The sequence below is a fragment of the Cavia porcellus genome, unplaced genomic scaffold (assembly GCF_034190915.1).
Source record: "Cavia porcellus strain 051 isolate PalLab524CR breed Dunkin Hartley unplaced genomic scaffold, mCavPor4.1 scaffold_22, whole genome shotgun sequence".
Lineage (NCBI taxonomy): Eukaryota > Metazoa > Chordata > Mammalia > Rodentia > Caviidae > Cavia > Cavia porcellus.
Window position 1 is genome coordinate 20,862,595 of NW_026947505.1, and position 19,664 is coordinate 20,882,258.

A 19,664-nucleotide genomic window follows, 5' to 3' on the forward strand; every position below is an offset into this window, starting at 1 on the left:
ACAGAATTCATACCTTAACTCTTCGTGTAATGCTGAGGAATTGACAAGTTTTATCATAAAGTTCTTCCAGGTTTTCTCGGTCCCAGTAGAAATCAGGAGTTATCAAGAAGTCTGAGCTCAAGTTTATACGGTGTCTTTAAAAAAAGAAAGGGGCAAATAAAATGTTTTCATTAATTTTAAACTAAAAATCATTGTTTCTATGTTTCATGTTCATGTGGTGCTACATGAAAGTATTCTTAAATGCTGACTTTTGCAAAAGTACTTATGACAAATATGTAAATGAAAATCTGCAAACCAATTTCAAATTTCTTTAAGACACATGTGTAAACATTGCATTGCCTCATTAGTGTGGGAAGCTGAAAGAAACAACATGTATATGTGTGTTAAATGTATATAAAAAGTTAAGACAGGTATACTAGTGATTTTTCTGAGTTCACTGAAGAGAAAGATTTGTGCTGATATTGTTCGGACAATTAAATGCAGATGTCTTGTGTTCTAAGTGAATGATTTGGGGATGATAATGCACAGTCTATGTACCATTGTTTCCCCAACTGGCATGTTTTGAAAATTTGTCTCTTTTTCTCCTTGAAATAAAATGGATTTGGAAAAAAATTTTTCAAATTTCTCAACTAAATTAATTCCGTCTCTAATAACAATATTTATGGGTTGAAGGGAGGGGAAAAGATGGGAAAAAAAAGAACCAAAATATATCATGTACAGGTACAAATTCCCTATGATGAATGTTATCATTATGTATACCTAAAATACACTGATAAGACTTTAAAGAATATTTATGGGGCTGGGTGTGGTGAAGCACACCTGTAATCCCAGCACTCAGGAGGCTGAGGCAGGAGGAATGTTGCAGGTTTGAGACCCGTGTAGGCTACAAAGTGAGCTCAAAGCCAGCCTGAACTGCATAGTGAGACCCTGTCTCAAAAAGACAGTGAATAAATAAATAAAAGTTTATAAAATGGAAAAGGAAAGTTTTGTTTTCTATTTCTTTTAAGAGGTGTCACTATAGATAAAGACATGATTTTGGGGGGGGCGGGGTAGGGGACATGACACAAGAACCAGAAAGACGAAGTAAAAATTATTAATCTATTAGTCCTACCTTCTCCCTACTGGTAGCCACAAATAAGTTCCCTTTGTATCCTTCCACTCAAACCCTGAACAAGCAAACATACACACTCTCTCTTAATTTCTTTCTTTTTTAATTTCTGTCTATGTAAGAGGTCTAAGATTACTTTAAAAATTTTTAATTAAATAGCCAGGTGTGACAGCACACACCTATAATCTCAGAAATCTGGGAGCGGCAGACGGAGGATTGCAAGTTCTGCCCAGGCGGAGCCATATAGGAAAAACTGTTTCAAAATAAAAGTTAAAAAAGTGAGGAGGAAAAGGAAATTTAAACTGTAGAAGTTACACATAAATAGCATTAACTAGAAGGAAATGGAGAACTCCCTAAAACAGCAGTAGGCCTTCTTAACCCACCACACCAGTCAAATCCTTTGTTCTTCCCAAGGGTAGCGCCTTCCAGCACTGATGTGGCCTTCCAGGTCTTTCCACATGGATTATGCAGGTGTACGCACATACCTATGTGTGCATATGTGTATATACAGATAAATAGGTATATATTTTTTTAACTAGGGATTTCTCTTATACAAGTGGGATTATGCTACATGTCATTTGACTTGATTTTTCATCTAGTATACCTTGCTGTGTTTCTTTGTACACATTCATCATACTCCTTTGAATAGCACAAGTACTTTTACTGTAAAGATAAGAAAACCGCGTACAAAAGTCAGGCTTCTTAGAAACGTCATGAATCCAAGTATATTTAGTCTGAACTTTTTAAGTTTTGTTTTTTTATTTTTTTGGTACTGGGGATCAAACTCATGACCTTGTGCTTGCCAGGCAGGCGCTTATGCCGCTGAGCTAAATAAATCCCCAAACTTTTAAGTTTTAATATTATATTTGCTTTATTGGATTCTGCTAGTATTAGCAAGAGAATAAGAGTGCAGACTCCAATGCGTTGGAGATCACAGGCTTTGGGATCTGCTGTGCTGTGCTGTGCCATGCCGCGCTAGTAGGAGATCCAAATCGGGCCCTCACCGCAAGAAGTGCACAGGAGAGACCCGGAGAGATCCAGGGAGACGCGGAGGGGTGGCTCCTAGTCCTCTGGCTCTCATTCCCCACCGGAAGGGGAAGAAGTGGGCAGTGCTACGCAGTGAGAGCAATGATGATGCTCGTAAATTTGGGGGAAATGACAGGAATATACTGAAAATCTTCCAGGCATTCATCTGGAATAAAGCATTCCTGTATTTTATCAATTTTAAGACACAATTCTTTGCATTTAACATCCAAAAATGGGAGTGCCTTAAAACTGATGGTGTGTTACATGTGACAATTGTGACTTGTTGCCACGACCTTAAATAGTTTATTTTTTGATTCCTTTTTACGTACGCTCAAATGGGAATGCAACAGAGTCTATATTCAAATAAGACTAAGGGCCATTTCAGTAAGAGTAAGATTTAAATTCTGTGATAAAGCATCATCATAATCCTTGCCTATGGCATTTTGCAGTATCCAGTTCAATGAACTGTGGTACATAACTTTATAGTAAATCTGTTGAGCATTATAATGCAGTGTTAGTATTTTTACTGGGAATTCCTCTTGGGCACATTCTAGAATATACCTTCCTACCTGAACATCTGCTGTGCTCCCTGACATGGGTTTAACGTGGACTAATTATGATCTTTCTTGCACATGTTGAATTTCCTCCAGTATAGTCCTACTACAGCCTATCTGCTTCTCTTGAGTTCTGCCTGTTTATAATTAATGAAATGAGAGTAGTTACTCTTTGATTTTTGAGAGAGGCTCTTGCTGTGTAGTATAAGCTAGCCTTGAACTCAGCAATCATCTTGCCTCCCAACTGCTGGGATTACAGGTATGTACCCCACACTGGGCCTAAATGTTTACCATGGAACTATAGCTGCGATTGCTTGAGACTTAAATGTATGAAATATTTTATTTATAAGAGAAAATTTTACCTTAGGGCAAAGAGTTCACCCATTTTCTGCATAACTTCTTTATGAGATAATTTCACTTTCTTCCCAGCTTTTAAAGCCTATTTGGGAGAGAACAAAACCACATGCAGTTGGCCCTCAGTACCTGTGAGTTCTGCGTCTATTGATTCGACTAATCACAGCTAGAAAATATCTAAAAAGCACTGCACCTGTACTGAACATGCACAGACTATTCTCCCTTGTCCTTATTGCCTAAAGATGACAGTGTAACAACTATTTATGCAGCATTTACAGGGCTGGGAGTGTAACTCATTGTACAGCACTTGCCTGTCAAGTTTGAGGCCCTCAGTTTGATCCCAAGCACTGCAAACAAACAAAACAAAGTAACAAAATACTACAGAAAACTACTGTACACCATATCTACATTGTATTAAGTATTATGAGTACTGCCCAGCAGACTGAAGGTATACGAGAGGATGTGCATGGGTTACAGTGAGCATCACAGGCTTTGGAATTGTGGGGGCAGGAGGAGTTCAGGGTCCAGCAGCCGATGTCCTATGCATACTGAGGGGTGATTGCATATATACCTATATACCTCTCTTTCCAATAAGAACTGGGCCCATCAAATTCTGAAAGGGCATAATTCTAGTATCATGTAAATAACCTAGATGATGGTCTCCCCTGTGCATATCTTAACTCACTCTGAGACTTCAGGCTCCTACTCAGTTTTTTTCATTTCCTTTTGCAATAGTTTGGACCCTGAGTGTCCCCAGAAGGGCCAGGCTTGTTCACACTCTGGAAGTGTTGCTTACATCAGGCCTTGGGAGGGAATTGGGTCAGGGGTGGGTGGGCTCCTGCAGGGTGTAGGGGGTCCCTGCAGCTCCTTCTTCATTTTGTGGCCTCACTGCCATAAACATGTGCTCTCTGCCTGACCAGGAACTCAAACTCCAAACTGTATGCTGAAACAAATGATGCTCCCCCAAATAAGCAGATTAGATGGGGGGGATATTTAGTCACAGTAACACAGCTAATATACCCCTCTCATCAACACTGCCTATGACACACACTTCTAATCTGTTACTGAAAAAGCAGGGTCTCTCTTCTCCTAAAAATAATTAACTACATTATTCTGTCACAGTAAAAACAAAATTAGTTATAGTAAACATGATCTTTAATATACTTTGAAATTTCAATATAACCTTACTTATAATTTTATATAAATATATATATATAACTAAATATATACATCTTTATGCTAATATTATTCAAATTTAGAAAATTCTTTTTTTGAGGGAACTAGGGATTGAACCCAGCACCTTCATAATGAGCTATATACCCACCTCCTTTTAAATTTTGAAACAGGGTCTTGCTACGTCACTAAGTTGACCACACTGGGCTTGAGTTTATGATCCTTCTACCTCAGCATCCCAGTGCTGGCATTATAGGTGTGTGCTCCCCTGGCTTTTTATCATGAAAAAGTGGAGGCAACTGCTTTCTTTACAAAGCAGAGATTTCACTGTTTTTCTTTTCATTTATGTTACTATTATGCCATATAGGAAAATAATGTAGCATTTAAAAAGATCATTATGAGATTTCCTTTCATTATGTGTAATTAGAAGTTTTTTTCTTAAATTTCATCTGGCTTTCCTAGTACTTATTACTTTATTATACTCATTCATATATTTTTACATTGAGAAATTTGTATTTTTCCAAAGTAGAAATCAACCCTTGAAAACAAGCATAAAACTAAAATAATTACCTCTGGAATTGACTGAATAGACTCAATAAATTTATCCAATGTTGCTTCCCAAATAGCTAGTTTCACTGAAGAAAAAAAAAGTTAAAATGGAACATTTAGCATCATAAACATGTTTATACAAATGTGAAAATGCACAGTACTTCTGCTGCGATTTCAGCAATACTTTACGGAGCAAATGTGATTAAACTGTGAAACTAGAACTCTAGAAACCAGAATAGTTAATTACGATAAAGGACAGCATTGATGAGGGAAACGAAAGGAAACTGGCATTTCTAAGCCCTGTTGGTGTATCCAAGGGAACAGATCTGATTTTAAAGGTGCATCTCAGGGTGCACCGCTGCCTTGGGGGGCAGGTGTGCTCTTTGGGGCTGGGAGCTGGGGTGGGGTATAAGGCCCCCAGCCTTCCACTCAACAGGACTCCAGAGGAGTGCGGGACATCTGTCTCCAGCATGACGCAGACTTGTGGCAAAGACAGGGAGCTTGGACTGTTTTATCGGGGGCATGGCTCTTTCAGGAAAAGCCAAAAAGCTGCTTTGACTTTATCCCATTCCTGCGAACACAAGAGTGTGGTCTCCACACCGAGGGCCGGGCTGCATCTGAACTGAGACCGTGAGTGTGTAACAGTCACACAGAAAGAAGGGGAGAGGCACACAAAGACCTTGGCAATAGTACAGAAACACCTTTGAACACAGTGAATGCAGAATGAGTATCTACGGCAGATTGCATGTTCTACACCATCTAGTGTACATACGCTTTGTTGAAAACATGCTAAAATCTTCCAACAAATACTTAAAACTTCCATGGTAAGATGAAAACTAATACCTTCTCCAGAAAGTAGAAATAACTTACCAGAAAGGCAAAGAGCATTGGAGAAAGCAAATTTCTCTAGAATGGCATCATCTAACTCCAGTTCTGAATTTAACTTGATTTCCCCTCTGTGAAGTTTAGACTGTCCTCTGTGAAAAAAAAAAAAAAAATGCTCTAAATCTCTAAAATCCTTTTTTAAAATTTAAATTTATTTATTTATTTATTTGCCACGTAGCCCATACTGGCCTTGAATTCAGTGCGATCCTCTGGCCTCAGCCCCCCAGACAGCTGGGATTGCAGGTGTGTACCAGGATGCCTGACATTTGTAAAAGTACTTTAAATTTCTCTTTTGGAAAAATAAGCCTGATAATCTTTCCAGAGGTCATTTTGACTATATCAAGAGTTGTATAAATTTTCTCATACTCTTTGATAGAACTAATTCAATTTCTAGAAATTTATCCCATAGAAGTTAAAGACGTAGAGAACAATTTGTGCAAGAAGGTGATGCATGCCTGTAACATCAGCATTCAGGAGGCTGAGGAAGGAGGATCGCTGCAAGTTCAAAGCCAGCCTTGGATACAGTGAGTTCAAGGTCAGCCTGAACTGCATAGCATGATACTGTCTCAAAAAACAAAAACAAAACAAAACAAAATTTATGTACAGAAAGCTTTTTATGGTGAATCGTTTAATGAAAAAAAATTAGAAAAGCAACTAAGTATCCAATAGAAGAATGGTTCAATGTTAGAATTTCACAGAACAAATATGAGAAACAAGAAAGCACAAGGAGCTGGCAATGGTGGCACATGTCTGTAATCCCAGCAGATGAGAGGTTGAAGCAGGAGGATCACTGTTAGTTCAAGGTTACAGAAGTGAGTTCAAGGCCAGCCTACACTATAGTGAGACCCTGTCTCAGAAAAAGTAAAAAAAAAAAAAAAAAAAGCAAAAAAACCCAAAGCCTCCAAACAAATAAAAAAAGAAAATGTAAACTTTCAATTTTGGGGCTATACTATCTATTTTGTGGCTACCCTGAAAGGTTAAAAGCTACCTGTTTCCTCTAATGTTTATTGTATGTCACAGCCCTCTTATTATTTATTCATTTAGTCTTGCTATGCAGTTCAGGCTGGCCTTGCACTCACTTTGTAGCCTGGCTTGAACTTGCAATGATCCTCCTGCCTCAGCTTCCCGAGTGCGGGGATTACAGGTATGCGCCAACATGCCTAGCTCACAGCCTTTTTATTTGTAGCAATAACTTTTTTCTTAAAATTAGTCCCCATATTCATAAGCAGTTTATTTCTTCTACTGCTTTACCTAGTTTTTTCCAAGTATCCTTTTCATAATCTGATAAAAAGTCACTTACTCTATTTTCATGTAGTTAAGCTCTTCGTTTTCCCAATGCACCAATGCAATTTCATATGGCTGAATTTCATGTTTCTCTAGAATCTGCATCACATGCTTCATCTGAAAAAAAAGGAACAGTCATCTGAAATTAAGACCAACCTCCTCAGTACAAGCACATTATAGAGCTGATGCATATAACATTTTTCATTACATTTAATGGTGTATTTTCTGTTGCTTAGTTTTCAGGAAAAGGCAAACTCATGATAATATTAAACTAATCAGAGCCAGGCATGGTGGCACATGCCTGTAATTCCAGCACTCAAGAGGCTGAGGCAGGAGGATAGTTGCAAGTTTTGAGACTAGCCTGGGCTACAAAGTGAGCTCAAGTCCAACCTGAACTTCATAGAGAGACCCTGTCTTTTTTTTTTTTTTTTTTTTGTCTTTTTTCGTTTTTATCGGTACCAGGGATCGAACTCACAACTGCCTGCTTGCAAGGCAGGCGCTTATGCCGCTGAGCTAAATCCCCAGCCCCAGAGAGAGCCTGTCTTAAAAAAACAAAATAACTAACAATCAACCAAACTAATTAGGACGACACGTCCATTTGTTTTTGCATGTGGAAAACACAGATGAGCATAAGAAAATAACCCAAAGAAAATTAGTAGTAACATGGTTTGTGTTCATTAAATCTCTAAAAAAATGTAGAGGCAAATACTTATAAAGCCCTAAATAACATAAAACTATACAAAAATGACTTTTTCTCTGCTTACCTGAAATCCTAATGCTCAGAGATAATAGTGACCAAACTTGGCACGTACCTTCTACTCTGCTCTAGGAGTACCTGTGTGTACTTGCTTTTTATGAGGTAGGATCACGCTACACATATGAACATTTTCAGAGCTATTCCTAGTGAAGCAGCTGCATTTACCTAGCCATGTTAAATGTCCACCCCAATGAATGATATCTGCTCAATGCATCATCTTCATGCATGTATCTTCAGGTCTTGTGAGCATATTTTTTTAGGAGCTGTTAACTTAAAGGTAGGTGGGATGGGGGTATAGCTCAAAGGTACAGTGCTCATCTAGCTTGCACGAGGCCTTGGGTTTGAGCCCCTGCATTGAAGAATAACAAAAGAATAGAAAAGACGTGCATGCTTATAATTTTGACATATATTGCCAAACTGCTCTCCAAAATAATTTTTCTAATCTTAACACTCAGACATTTATGACAGCAATCATAGAAACTGTAGGATAAAAAGAGTATGTTGGTACAAGCCTGTAATTCTAGCACATTAAGTGGGTGAGGAAGGAGGATTACAAACTTGAGCCAGCCTGGGAAACTTAAGTGACTCAGTGTCTCAAAAAAAAAAAAAAAGTAACAAAAGGGCTGGTAGTCCAGTGTGGTGGTACACACCTGTAATTCTAGCACTTGGGAGGCTGAGGCAGGGTTGCTGTGAGTTCAACACCCTGTCTCAAAAAAAAAAAAAAAGCTAGAGATGTAGCTCAGTGTGAAGGGCCTGGGTTCAATCCCCAGCACTACAAAACAGAACAAAACCATAAACCCCACAGGGCATTTTTAGCCTTTCACATCTTCGCAACTTTAGATAGACAATGTGCATCTTCTTATATGTACTGGTCATTTGTATTTCCTTTTCCCCATAATTCCTTACTGTATGCATATGGATTTCTTTTGAGTAAAACTGGAATTGTATGATGCACACTTTTTAACCAGCTCTGATATTAAAGTTCTTCTATTTTATAATCTTCTATTTTATAATCTGCATCACATCCATAAGTAACTTCCCAGGAATATTTTCCACATGATTTTTAAGAACTATGGTGTATTTTACTCTGTGAATATATTTAATAAACTTTACATCACTGTGTATTTTAGTGATTTCTAATGTTTCTTAGTGTAAAAATTGCTTTGATGAACATTTCTGTAAATAATTTACCATGGATAACTGTAGGTCCTTTGGATAACTCTTGTTTTTGAGACAGGACCTTAACTATGTAGCCCAGGCTGGCCTTGAACTCATGGCAATCCTCCTGCCTCAGCCTCCCAAATTCTGGGATTACAGGTGTGCACCACCATACTCAGCTACTGGGACAGCTTTCTGCTACTGGGACAGCTTTCTAAGTGTAAAACTGCTGGGTTAAATATAAAGCTTTGATGTAATTACCAAACTACCTCTAAAATGGGTGTATTACAAATCCTGATTTGGATATTAAAGAATATTTTCTGTAAGTGGTATGTTCTAGAAAATTTGATCTAGAATAAGCTTCCGATAGACTGTATAAATGTTATTCATTCTGTACATTATAATATGCAAACATAACTCTTTGTTTCTGCAGTGTTGTCAGGATGGTTTGGGTTCTTTACAAATCAGTGTGCATCTAGAACGTTGAAAACACAGAACAAGTTTTAAAAAGCCAAAAAAACATTTTAGAAGATGAAACTGATAGACTATAACATAATGCATAGCAGAAAACATTAACTTATCTTCCAATATCTCAACTAGAGTGCTAGTTAACAATTTATCTTAGAAAACCACATTTTATTACTTTTACACTTTATTTATACTTACAGTTTTGTCTTTCACATTCCAAAACACAGTAGCTCCTTCCCTGATTTAAAAGAGTAAGAGTCAAATGAATGCATTCTTTAGGGTCACATATACAGTTACGTTTAGATAACATCTAGAATAAATATGATCCATTGACTCATCAGGTAATTTGATGGACCTCTAAAATAAGAGCCACTGTTTGATTCTTGCTAAAACCTGATTTCTCAGAACTCCATGGCTTCTCAAAGGAATTACAGAGTAGGTAGCTATTACTGTGACACTATATAACTTCATGTTATCTGCGTGCATCTATGTCTGGTTGAATTCTGATGCATGAAAATCAAAAATGAGGGAAATTTTTTGTGTGGTTGGTGCTGAGGATTAAACCCAGGGCCTTAGACAGGCTACTAGGTAGTGTTTTACCAATGAGCTACATCATTAACCAATAATTAGGAAAAGTTTTGAGAATCCCATGTTAGGTATCAGACAGACTGTGCTATGGGAAAGAATAAAGGATCTGTTTTGTTTGTTTGTTTGTTTGTTTTTTGTCTTTTTTTGAGACAGGGTCTTACTATGTAGTTCAGGATGGTCTCAAACTCACAGCGCAGGATCATGTTTTTAACTGTTATAGAATAAAGCAAACAGCCCCTACAGTATAAAGCTTCCTTCTGCAGAGTGCTTAGAACAGCTATAATTAAGCCATGGGAAGCCGTCTGAATCAATCCTGACTTTGACAGAATTTAAAATCTAAATACTATAAATCAACTTGGTTTGATTTATCTTCATCTCTGAAGTTTGACACGTTGAGCTGTTTTAGGTAATAAATTACGGGGAGTTGTGTCCTGGGTTATTTTGCTAGAGGAGGGAAGGGTAAACAGGATTCCAAGCCTGTATGCCTGTATCATTTTTTCTACATTTCTTGAAGTGCTTAGTAGGTATGTGGGTCTGTGTTTACTTCAGCATTAGGGATAAGAGGAGTATGAGCTGGTTTCTACCCTCCAAGAGCTCCAATGTGGAAAGACAGACACCCAGACCACTAATTATTTACAAGACAGAGTGACTGCACACGAAGTATCTGCCAAGCGCAGGAGGGGAGTGGGAGGCCCAGCAGAGCCTCACAGCTCCTGAAGGAGTGGCCGAGCCAGTCAGGTGAGGAAATGAGAGAATGAAGCAGAAGGATTTGTGCAGGCCTGAGGAGAAGAAGAAAGGGGCAGGGCAGTGTCTCAGAACCAACAGCTGCTACTTGCAAGGCTACAGATGTGCTAACCTTGTGAGCACTCAGGTTAAAGACACAGGGAGATGGGTGTGGTGGTACATATCTGTGAATCCCAGTCCCTGGGAGGCCAAGGCAGACTTGACTGCAAGTTTGGGGCCAACCTGTATAAATCAGCAATTTAGTAAAATCTTGTCTCAAAGAGAGGGTTGGGAGCCTTTGGTTGTAGTTCAGTATGAGGGTTCTGAGTTCGAGCCTTAGCACAGCGGTGGGGGAGCAGGAACACTGTGCTAAGGTAGCCTTGGTTGGAGTCCACAGAATTCTAATCCTGATCGCAGCTGCCTACTGAAGAATGACCCTGTGACAACTGCGTCAAAAAAACTGGTGGAAGGAGGGGGGGGGCAGGCTGGAGGAACCCATTAAGTGCACTAGAGTGACAGGTCAGGAGAGGGCCTCAGGATGTGGCTTTGAAGGTACTCATTTCAATCACTCTGAGGCGAAAGCGAGCCCATGAATCTTGCACCCCCCCCCACTTAGTGCCATGCTGGGCACAGTGGTGCTCAGAACTGCCAGGCCAATACAGATGTGCTGCATGTGTGCAATTCAAAGTGGATTTCAAAACTAGGATGCACGGGAGAATGAAAAGGCTCACTATTGATTATATGCTGAATTGATGAAATTTTGGGTTAGATAAAACACACTGAATTCAACTTCAGGCTGCATGATATTATTATTCATATAATTCAAGGCTGGCTTCATCTTTTTTATTTTTAAGAATGTGATGACTATCATCATATAAGAAGCTTATATCATATTTCTATTAGACAGCTAAAGTCCTCAAAAATCCTGACTACTGCTGGAGATTTAGCTCAGTGGCATAAGTGCCTGCCTGGCAAGCACGAGGTTGTGAGTTCAAGTCTTAATTTAAAAAAAAAAAACAAAAAACCTACCTACTCACTTGAGGCAGAGGGCAGTATTCTAACTGGGTTAAGTGTCACAAACTTGATTTTATTTAAAGTTAGGACCAAAGAGAAGGTGGGCATCCACAGTAACACAGACAGAGCTTTCAGTTTACATCAGTTATAAGAACTAAGGCATTATGTTGTGAGGTTGGTCCTGAACTCAAGTGAAGCCCTGCCTTAGCTCCCATACAGAACTGCAGGCATCTGTCACTGTGCTGGGCTTTAAGTCCGGATTCCCATGGATGGTCCATGTGTTTCTGTTCTGTCACGTAGAAGCATTAGTCCCACAGCCACGGATGCAACATGGAAACAGCAGAGGTTCCCTGAGTGTGGTGAGGACAGCAGGAGATTGTCTCCCACGGTGCCTGTTACCACTGTCACTCCCAGGCAGCTACTCTGCTGTGGTTGGTATTGCCACGATCTTCAAATAAACAGTCTGAACTGAGTGAGCCAGGGTTCCAGTACCCAATCTCCAGGGGGCAGGGTGGGCTGGAACTCTAGCTGAAATCTACACAAGGGAAGGAAGAAGAGCAAGAAAGGAGGTGGGCCCGTGCCAGGTGCCCAGAGGGGCCCAGAGAGTAGGAAGCTCAGTCCATGAGTCTATATTTACCAGTGGAGATAAACCAAGGGAAAACTACTGTGTTAACTTTAAAAATATCTTAAAAATTTGGTTACAGAATTTATCACACAACCCCTAAACCTCTAAGAATTAGATGAACATGTAACTCAGACTATGAATACTCTGACCACACAGACTGGAAGGTGCTCTTACACCAAGAGGCATAGTGACCTGGTGACAAACCCTCCTCCAAACTGGTTTTGTTTCCCATCTCACCTGAAGAAGAATATTGTTCCAGGATCACCTTCTTTTGCAGAAGTTTGCACACCCATCACCAAAGTATTTGCTGCATCTATGATTTAAAATAAATCAATAAAAAGCTAAAAGCTATGTCACAAGATGACATAAGATTCTAAGAATCATCTATAAACATTTGCACAAAATATTTATGGTTACTTTATATACCACAAAACACTTTATAATATAATCCCCAATTTTCTAGTATACTAGGGTACAAAGAGAGAGAAAGAGAATGAGAGAGAGAGAGAGACAGACAGAGAGAGAGAGAGAGAGAGAGAGAGAGAGAGAGACAGAGAAAATAAAAAAATAACAAATGACATTCCTCACAGGTCTGTTGTGACAATATTATGAGTACTATATAACACCATTATGACTATATGACACTATTATGTATATTAACTAGACTAGTGCCTACTGAATCAAAATGATTCAGTAGGCACTAGTCTAGTTAATAAATGTCACTGTTAGGTTCAACACAACTAAGGTTTTGGAATTAAACAACTTCCTATAAAACTGACATAAATTTGTGCTTTTTCATTGTAAACAACTTCACTAATAATATAATTTTAATATACCCAAACTGCTCTTTCTATTGAATTAAATAGTACTGCATAAAGTTGAGAACAAAAGAAAATATACAGAAACAGAGCTGTCAGCCAGGCATTGCAGTGCAGGCCTGTCTGTATTCCCAGGACTCAGGAGGCTGAAGCAGAAGGAATGCTGTGAGTTTGAGGCCAGTGTGGGCTACACAGTGAGCTCAAGGCCAGCCTGAACTACATGGTGAAACCCTGTCTCACAAAGAACAAACATATAAATAAATAAAAATAAGTAAGAGAAAAAATATGTTCTATCGTTTCAAAACATAAATTTTTTTGTCAGTACCAGGGATCAAACTCACGACCATGTGCTTGCAAGGCAGGCGCTTATGGCGCTGAGCTAAATCCCCAACCTCAATATTTTAAAATTTTAACTCTAAATATTATCAAGTGTACACCAATATATATTAATAAACAACTGTTTAACATTAGTATAGTAACATTTATTATATACATGTTCTATGATATAAATTATAAAGATATTAATGTATCAATTAACATATAATTATCAACTTGTAAAAAGTACAATTTCTTTTTTCACAGTACTGGGGATTCAACTCAGTGTGCGCGACCACTGAGCTCATTCTCATCTGTTTTTATTTTTCATACTGAGATGAGATCTTGCTAAGTCTCCCAGGCTGGCCTTGGGCCTTAATTCTCCTTTCTCAGCCTTGTGAGTACCTGGGGTTACAGGTATGCTGCCCTGCCTTGCTGTTCTTAATGTAACATCAGGGACCTCAAAGCCTCAGATGGAGACTGGCGGCTGGAGAGCTAGAGACCAAGTCCTAAACTACCTTATCAGGTACCTGACTTGCCTAAATACTATATCCTACACAGGAGAGTTTGTTTATCTGGCCAAAAGCAACAAAAATGTAATGGAAAAGACAAGTGGGGTACAAAGCGCTGAATATGATCCCCTGAACTGAAAACAAAATCAAAATGACTCCGGGCAATGAGCCCTGAACTCCGCAGTGCCCGGAGCCACATTCCTGTCAGCCTGCAATGCCCATGTGGTACCCCAAACAATACTGATTTGGGGGCTCTGGAAACAGCTGTTTTCCTAACAGCTGTCAAGTGGCACAGACTGTTCAGATCATCAAGGCCAAAAAAGCACAAGGACACCTCGACTGCTTGTGGGGTCAATGAGTCTTTATAGAGAATTTTCTCTAGCAGGGAGGTTTACATCTTGCTATTTTTACTACTCTAAGGTAAACTGATAAGTTTTTTGGATGTTTAGCTATCGTGAGATTCACGGTAAAATTTTCTTTCACTGAATATTACAGGTCATTTATTAATGTAAAGTAGCCTGATTTCTCAAGAATCCTTTCCTAATGTTAGCCTAAAATCCAGTTAAGTTGAATTTTCTTTTCTTACATTCATTATGTTCATCTTTTAAATAATTCAGTTAAAGTTCTAGGCTTATAAATTTCTTTTAAGAGGATCCTTGTATCTGTCAATTTCATGGTTGCATGACACTAAAACAACTTTTTAATGTGACAGAAAGGTAAGTTTTGGAGCTACAGTCTGGGTTAAGTGTGCTCCAAAGGCCCATCTGTTAATAAAAAGATTTGATCCCCAGCCCATGGCGTTGCTGGGAGGTAGTAGGACCATGGAGGTAGGGCCCAGGGGGAGGCAATGTCACTGGAGAAGTACGGGCTCCTCCTCTTCCTCTCTGCTTCCTAATTCTGCTCTGTGCTCTCACATGACTGCTGCCTTGCCACAGGCCCCAAAGGGATTTTGGACTAAACCCTTCCAACCGTGAGTCAAAATAAACCTTGCCTTGAGAAAACTGACTAGGGCTCACGATCCTTGATGTTCCCAAGTAATAGTGATTCTTTTATTTTGTTTTGTTTTTTGAGACAGGTCTCAAGTGTGTAGATAGGGCCAGCCTTGAATTCACTTTGTAGCCCAAGGCTGGCCTCAAACTCATGGCAATCCTGCCTCAGCCTCCTGAGTGCTGGGATTACAGGTGTGCACCACCGTATCCAACCTTAGCGATTCTTTAAAGATTAAACTACATTAATTTTAATCTGATAATGAAATTTTGTTTTGGTCTTTTTTGAGGCAGGGTTTCACTATATGATTCAGGCTGACCTCAAACTCACAGCAAGCCCCTGCCTCAGTCTCCTGATTGCTGGGATTACAGGCATGCACACCGCTGCACCTGGCTTGAGAACTAAATTCTATATACATACATTAACATTCTGTATAAATCATTTGTATACATTTGACACCTCAGGATACAATCAGCAGAAAAAGGAGATGCAAATAAATGCATACTTAGGACAACATTGCAGCAACACTATTTTCTAATACACTGCAATACACTTGGTGTAGGGGTCACGGAGAAGTACCTGTTGGCAAGCTTGTTACTTCCATATATCCGCAGGAGGTCAGGTCCTGAGAAAGATTTCCCAAATGGTACTCATCTGCCGTGGCGAATGCTGTGCAGTGCATCAGATTCTGTTTCAGGAATGGGCACAACAAGGGTCACCAAGAGGCTCAAACACCTGTGGTGCCGCCTGTGCCCCTTTAGGGGACCCCATACAGCAAAGCCAGCCCACAAGTTATCTTCAGATACCTTGGAATTTCTACAAGGGATGTGATAAGGATGAGGACGGGGAAGGTACAGGGAGACAGATTTCAGCTCTATCTAGCCAGAGCTGGACTGGCCTATCCTGAGGGAGGGCACACCCACCAGGAGTGCCTAAGCTGTGCGGACTGAACAGAGGCCGCCAGGAGGCCTGGATGAAGTGACTCATCTGCAACCCTGAATCTCTATCCTGAATCTCCACAAGGCTCACTGTAACATTCCTAGCTGAGGTCATCTGATAATTTGTTATCAGTCTTGCACAGGCAGAGATTCCTTAAAGTTCTCAAATGAATGACAGTGTCTGTACTTAGTTTAGAGTAAACAAGGTCTACAGATATTGAGAATGCACCCTGTTTGATGGGTGCTTGGTGCCGAGTCTCTGTGTGTCAGGTTGTGTCTGCAGGACCACATGGGGTGAGCAACACAGTTTTCCAACTGTGCTTTACAACCCATGCGTTTTGATATCAATTTTACTGGCCTAAACCATCTTTTTAAAAAGAAAAATTAAACAAATAAAATGGCAACATACAGTGTATTACTCATAGCAAGAGCAAATGTTATGTTTTTTCTCACACATACGTGTTTACATATGCACTTTGGATCATGATGTACATAAAATGTCAAATACATTTCTTATAAAAGATGTGGTCAAAATAAATCTGAAAGCTACTGCCCCAAGAGCTAAAGTTCAGACACAAAAAATGTGAAAAATTTAGAGTATCAGAAGAGCACTAATTCCTACTTTATAGACTTGTTTTAAAGCTTAAACAAGCTGATAAATATAAACTGCTCAGGATTGTTCAACAATTGGTCAAAAGAAGTTCATGAATCACTAAATCAACATTTGCTCTTTGGCTTTACAGATCTCAGCCCCCAGATTTTTTCTCACTCTGTATACATTCCCAGAATGGAATTCTGGAGCAGCAAGTGGTCTGGAAATTCCTTCCTGTTATCTAATTTTTGCTTTTAGTCAAAAAAGGACTAACCCTGCTTCGCCTTTCCTTGCTCTGGTACAGATTTTAACAAATGACTTTAAAAGCAGCAGAGAAGCTGGGTGTGGTGGTGTGTGTTTGTAATGCCAGTATTCAGGAGGTTGGTAAGAAGGATTGCCAACGCAGTGAGATTTAATAACAATAATAAAAAAAAAATTCCAAAAGCCAGGAGTGCAAAAAGAATGGCTCTTATCAAGAGATCAACCAATAACAAAATGCTGCTGGCGGTGTGGGCAGAAAGGAACCCTTCTCCATTGTTTTTTTTTTTTCTTTTTTCTTTTTCCTTTTTATCAGTACTGGGGATCGAACTCACGACTGCCTGCTTGCAAGGCGGGCGCCTATGCCGCTGAGCTAAACCTCCAGCCCCGCCTTCTCCATTGTTGGTGGGAGTATAGACTGGTACAACCACTGTGGAAATTAGTATGGAGATTCCTCAAAAAATTAACATTAGAGGGTCTAGTCCACAAGCTGTTCCACTTCTTGAAAGAATTAAAAGCATCATACCACAATGATATATACACAACCATGTTTATAGTGGCACAGGTTGTAATAGCTAAATCTTGGAAACAGCCCAAATGCCCATCAACTGATGAACGGATAACGATGTAGTTTTCTTAATACACTGGAGTACTGCTCTTCTATAAAGAGGGTAAATCTGAGGCATTTCTAGGTAAATGAATGCATTTTGAGACCATAGTCTTAAGTGAAATAAATGGGACACAGTTGTGTAAATACTGCATTGTTTCTGTTGTGAGAAATCAAAAATATAAATATAGATGGAATGTATAATAGATGTGGTGAATTAGGAAGGAAATGGGAAGGGAAACTTGGAGTTGAGAGGTGGAAAGGATGAAAGGAAAAGGGAAAAAATGAGAAAAGGAAAAAATGGGAACAAAAATTTTGTAAATAAGGAGAGGAAGAGGGGTTGAAGGGAGGGTAGGGGAATGGGAAAAAAAAGAATCAAGTTATATCATGTACAAGTACAAATTCTCCATGATGATGTGATCATTATGTATACCTAAAAGGTATAATAAACGTAATTAGAAGAACAAAGAGCTGGGAGTAGTGGCACAAATCTTGTAATCTCAGCATTTGAAAGGCTGAGGCAGGAGAATTGCTAAAAGTTGAAGGCCAGCCTAAACTACAATCCAAGACCTTTCTCAAAAAAAAAAAAAAAAAAAAAAAAAAAAAAAAAAAATGCTGCCAAGGGGCTGAGGAGGCGCATAAATGGAAACATACGAAATCAATAAAATACCCACTTAGAAGTACAGAGAGCACTTGTTTCGATTAGAAACAAGTCAGACAAACTGTAGTGGGGATTTTGGGCAGAGAGGGTTAGCATCTGCCATTTGAAGAGGCTCGCATGTGAGAGGCCTGAGAGACACACGCCTATGATCCAGAGGCAGGGGGCGGTAGTTGCTAGAGGACAGGAATCTAGGATGTGCTGAGCTCAGACCTGGAGTTATGAAGATCTCCCTGGACAGGAGCAGAGGCTAAGCTGGCCAAAGGACAGGAATCCTGTCAGGATGCATCAGGCAAGGGCACAGCAGGCAGGCTTCCATCAGTGACACGGGACACTCTCTTTATTGAAGTTTGCTGGGCAGAGTTAAGAATATTTGGGGGGTGGCAGGATGATGTGACTGCGCGAGCTGATACACTCACTTCAGATGCAAGTGGGATGAGCAGAGGCACAAAGAGAAGATGACAGGAAACAGGAAGGTGAACAATCAGCTTCATAGAGGATTGACCTGGAATTGCACTGAGCTCAGCATAGGCGTCTCTGGACTCCGGGGTTGCAAACCAACACAGAAGTTCAGAAAGGTGAGCTATCAACAGTCAACTCAGAAATGTCACACTGAATCCACACTGCCACCTTTGGACAAGTGGGAGATCTGGCTCTTAGGCACTAGGGAAGAGGTCCGGAGTGTCCAAGGATTGGACACGGTAACTCATTTAGTAACCTCTTCTTTTTTGTGGTACTAGGCATTGAATGTAGAGATTCTGAATCACTCAGGCTTTTGAAAGGACTGTTTTCAATTTCGGGGTAGGGTCTTGCTAAATCGCTAATTTGCTAAGGCTGGGCTTGAATTTGTGATCCTCCTGCTGCTGCAGCCTCCTAGAGGGTTGGAAGTACACACCTGATGGAAATACACTCTGGGCTGTAAAGAGATTGAACCTCATGTGTTTCACTGAGCCACTCTTAAGTCTGTCCTGAGTTTTCAAAAGAAACTCTTCTCAGTGTCATCTGCTTAGAGCAGTCCAAAGTTTTCTCCTGTAACCTGCTTGCCACGATATTCTATTTACAATTGTGGGCTGCTTCTGTTAATCAATGCATCACAAGTGTTAAAATCTTATTTAGGTCTTGTTCCTTCTGAAATTTCAAGTTTTTATATAAGCCCACTTGGTACAGGGAAACAACTATGGAGTTTAGTATCTGTATCTACTAAAGAATCTGTTACTTTGAAAAGGTTTCAGTTTCCCATGTGTCTTTTTCTGGTTTTTTAAATAGTGAAACCTTATTTATTAAGCTCTAGTTACACATACTATGTAGAAAGCATATTTCAGGTTTTAAGATGGGGGAATCAACAACTTATTCTTAAAGAGTTACTGGATGTAGGTCCCAAATTTAGGCCTTATTTATTTATTGAGATAAGGTCTCGCTATGTAGTTCAGGGAGGCTTTGAACTATGTAGCCTAGACTGGCCTAGAACTTGCAGCAATCCTTCTGCCTCAGCCTCCCTGGGATAACAGGCATGTACCCCTTGCCTGGTGGCCTTTCTATTTTAAAGTGTTTTTTTTTTTTAAGACTGTATTTCAATATGTGGTTTCTTTCTCTGGCTACAGAAGACATATTCCAGCAGATGGGGCTACAAATCAACATATGATTCTTGTCTTAATAGAATCACATGGTCTGAAAAAATTATTTTTATTCATGTACTACTACTGAAAAAATAGT

The 19,664-nt window shown here is 39.6% G+C and overlaps 1 protein-coding gene across 3 annotated transcripts in view; it reads right to left on the bottom strand.

Moving 5' to 3' along the window:
* Window positions 1-19,664, bottom strand: part of Rmnd1 (required for meiotic nuclear division 1 homolog) — a 47,551-nt gene that overhangs the window by 8,728 nt on the left and 19,159 nt on the right. For all 3 annotated transcript variants that reach the window (XM_003468512.5, XM_063232910.1, XM_063232911.1), the window contains exons 3-10: window positions 15,478-15,586; window positions 12,504-12,579; window positions 9,515-9,554; window positions 6,950-7,050; window positions 5,635-5,741; window positions 4,786-4,850; window positions 3,051-3,127; window positions 14-134 (exon numbers count right to left, since the gene is read on the bottom strand). In XM_003468512.5, coding sequence (XP_003468560.1) covers window positions 14-134; window positions 3,051-3,127; window positions 4,786-4,850; window positions 5,635-5,741; window positions 6,950-7,050; window positions 9,515-9,554; window positions 12,504-12,579; window positions 15,478-15,586 — 696 coding nt within the window. The remainder of the gene's footprint in view (window positions 1-13; window positions 135-3,050; window positions 3,128-4,785; window positions 4,851-5,634; window positions 5,742-6,949; window positions 7,051-9,514; window positions 9,555-12,503; window positions 12,580-15,477; window positions 15,587-19,664) is intronic.